The sequence below is a fragment of the Mustelus asterias genome, chromosome 9 (assembly GCF_964213995.1).
Source record: "Mustelus asterias chromosome 9, sMusAst1.hap1.1, whole genome shotgun sequence".
Lineage (NCBI taxonomy): Eukaryota > Metazoa > Chordata > Chondrichthyes > Carcharhiniformes > Triakidae > Mustelus > Mustelus asterias.
The window spans coordinates 38,455,995-38,459,621 of record NC_135809.1 but is presented as its reverse complement, the minus strand read 5'-3'; the positions used below and the strand labels follow the sequence as shown (position 1 = coordinate 38,459,621).

At 40.7% G+C, this 3,627-nt stretch overlaps 1 protein-coding gene across 1 annotated transcript; it reads left to right on the top strand.

The window, feature by feature from the left end:
• Positions 1-2,725: 2,725 nt before the first annotated feature.
• LOC144499218 (achaete-scute homolog 4-like) lies at positions 2,726-3,286 on the top strand. Its single transcript, XM_078221336.1, has one exon. It carries the CDS (start codon positions 2,726-2,728, stop codon positions 3,284-3,286), a length of 561 nt encoding a protein of 186 aa, XP_078077462.1.
• The last annotated feature ends 341 nt before the right edge of the window (positions 3,287-3,627 follow it).

Sequence of the window (3,627 nt, the reverse complement as noted above, 5' to 3'; positions counted from 1 at the left end):
TGTTCCCGTTTCCCTTAGGAAGGCTACAGGGAATGAGGCAAACAGTAAAAATGACCAGAAAATCTTAGAGCCAAAGGTAAGAAAAATTGCACACAAAACAATCACAGCAATTGAAAGTAAAATTCCTGGGTATTGTGCTTTTCTCATCAAACTTTCTTTTTATTTATGCAACCTTTTCTTTTCATCTTACTTCATTGTTCTCTCTCTCTTTATCATTTTTTTAAAAAAAATCCACATCTTGTCTTTTTCCAACCTTTTCTTTCTAGTTCTCTCCCTTTTTCATTCTTTTCAGATTCTTGTTTTCCATCGCTGAATTCTCCAGATGGATTGTGCTATTATTTAATTCTGAAGCTTGTTTTTTTTAGTATAAACTCAATATTGAATTTTTTTCCAAAGTTGCAATAGTTGACATAAATTTCCTAATCAGAGACACTTGAACATTTTGCTTTCTTTCTCCTTTGCGATACTCAATAAGTATTTATTTCATTCCCTTTGTTTTCTGAGTACTAGTGTTCAGATTAAATACTATTTCCTCTTTCTCATCTTGACCCTCTGATGTCTACCTTCAATTCAATGCATTTCATTGTGTTACATTTCTCATTTTACTTCATTTATTTGTTAAGATTTATTTCTAATCCCACTCATTTTAATGCAGAGGCACAGAGACATTTTGATCTCTTCCTTTCCTGAATATCCACGTACAGTAAACCCAAAAGATAAAATATTTAACCCATTACACTGATTGACACCATATCCTTTTGCAGTATTGGCAAATTGAAATTTAAACAGTGATACAAGGGAAAATGTCTCAGACCGAACAAATATATGTCCACTCAAAATCGACTCCAAATCACACCTATCCTTGAATTTCAGTGTTTCACTATCTCTCGCTTACCAATCTCTCGCTTTGAATAATCTTTTTCTTGATACAGTCTCAGCCTCTGTCTCATCTGTGTGAGTTAATAAGGTAACAAATGACTTTTGTTTTAACTTATAGAAAATTTGGTGATCTGGAGTATTCTTGAAAGTATATTTGTTCAAGTTGGTGAGTGTCTTGTGAATCTGAAAGCCAGGCGGTTAAGGGTAGACATGGTACCATATTTTTCACACACTTTATGAGCCATTTATACACATTAAGAACAAAACTTCCAAATCCATCAATGACAGTTTCAATCTGCTGTTATCTATAGGAGCACAGGTGAAACCCCAGTTAATGCCCACCACCTGAATGCAATTAAATGCTTAATTACTAAATAATTAACAGTGAGGGTGAACAGTAGATCATCCAGTCTTAAGGCAGAATGGTGATTTAAAGTAGCTTTAGAACAACATTATAAGTAAGGATTATTTTTCATATTGTGCAAAGATGTTGGATCCTCTTGGGTGTGAATATTACCTCGTGAATGGCTGACCTGTCCAGGAGCACAACGGGGAGGCTGAGCTGATTTTAATGTTCTACAGGACAAATTTGTAGCGGAACTCAATGGGAATACCAAGGAGGCCAGCAGGCAGGAATGGATTTTGGGTGGCAAGAAGCCTGGGACCCATAGGCAATGGTACCTGGCATCAGGCCAGGGAAGGGGGGGGGGGGGGGGTGCAAAGGTGATCATAACTTTTGGGGAGAGTGGTAGAGGTTGGAGGGAAATGGAGGCCCAGAGCAGGGTTGTTCAAAGTTTCCTCATGAGGTTCATCCTTGCACTCATTTCCCTCCTGTACTGCAGAAAAAAAAACTTTTTTAAAAATCCTAACTTGCTTGACCCTTTCTAACCATGGTTCGTGTTCCAAGCAGTTTGGTTTCCCAGGGTAGGTCATCCAGTGGTTAATGTTGTAGTAGGGTCCGAATTGTGTCATCTGGACTCATTCTGCATATTGAAACAAGGACCCCATTTGCTTTGCATGGGTGTCCTTGGTCAGCAGGTAAGTTTCCAGATTAATTTGAACTGACCACCCCCTTTCCCTCCTCCTCTCCACCCCTCTCTTCCTCCCCATCGTCCCCCTCTCTTCCTCCCCATCGTCTCCCTCTCTTCCTCCCCATCGTCTCCCTCTCTTCCTCCCCATCGTCTCCCTCTCTTCCTCCCCATCGTCTCCCTCTCTTCCTCCCCATCTCCCTATTTCTGCTGGGTAGGGAAGAGTTAAATTCCCCTCCAATTTTGCAATTGAGAACAGGTGAACAAATAACATTTATTCAAAACATCTCCTTACAAGCATAGTGTAAGGAGCAACCTTCTAGACCTTGGGTTGCTAGGCCACACAGTAAGTCATGGTTACTACCCCAGGGTAATTAGACCAGGTCTTTAATTCTCAGTAACCACCAAGTTTAATTTATGAGTCATTTGGTCTTATATGTAACAAACAAAATAAGTGTTATTTCTACCAAAGTGTTAAAACATTGTTTGCTATAATATCATGTACATGATGGCAACAAATGCTGTGAGAAGTTAAGTACTGACAAAAACTCAGAGCAAGCTAATTTAAGTTTCTTTTGGTGTAACTTACACTCTGCATTTTTATTTTAGGACAAACTACTCCATCAAGGACACACAGAACAGCTTCTGCACTATTTAATGTTTATCCATCTTTTTTCTGAAGTTTGAAAGAGACTAGTGTAACATGAGGTGTATTTGAGAAGTTCAAACAAGGAAAATTGACATTTGAAACTTTTACACAACTGTTGACGGCAAATTGCCATAAAGTTGGAAGTGAGCTGCAGATACTTGAATCTGAAATGGATGGCGATCAGCGAGGATCATCACTGGAAAGAATTCCCTACCCAAGACCCATTGGGATGCCCATGGCTAGGGTACATGACTGCCTTGCGATGCCCTTTGCAGAGGGTTTGCCATTATCTTTTCCTGTTGATCCTGCATATCTGGATGGCACATATTGTGAAGGATATGCCAACAGGCTGTCTTACCTACCTTTTCACAGCCACTTGGGCATCTATGATTATTCCTTTGAGCCAGCTTTTATCAGGAAACGCAATGAAAGGGAGCGGCAGAGGGTGCGCTATGTCAATGAAGGCTATGCACGACTCAGGGAGCATCTCCCGGAAGATTTTGCAGACAAAAGACTGAGCAAAGTGGAGACCTTAAGGGCTGCTATCAGCTACATCAAACACCTTCAGGAGTTACTGAACCCTTCAGAGACTAAGGAGAGAGGGTCACTATCTCCGAGGGCTGTGGAGATTCATAAGCTTCCCTGTCCTGCACCAAGAAGAGAAGGCAATAGTGATGGAGAGTCTAAATCCTCTTCACCCTTCAGTGATCTTGGTGAGCTAAGCAGCTAACCAACTAGTTGATGCAATAGATCCAACCCATTTCACGTACAGTCACCCACTACAGATTGCCAGACCTTTTTTTCGGACAAGCTATACATCTCTTCCATGCAGTGACCCTTCCTGACCTGCAGTATGTAATACATTCCTCATTCATGCATCATTAATGCTTTGTCATCAAATCAATGCACCTCCGCAGATTGGCGGGTAAACAGAGGGCAACAGGCAGGCAGAACGCGCAAGAGTCTCACGTAGCTTTTAAATATAAAATTCACGAAGTGTAACATAGCAAAGACAATTTTGGACAACAGCTTGATGTGCAGGCAATGGATACTGTTTTAGAGATTGCGCAC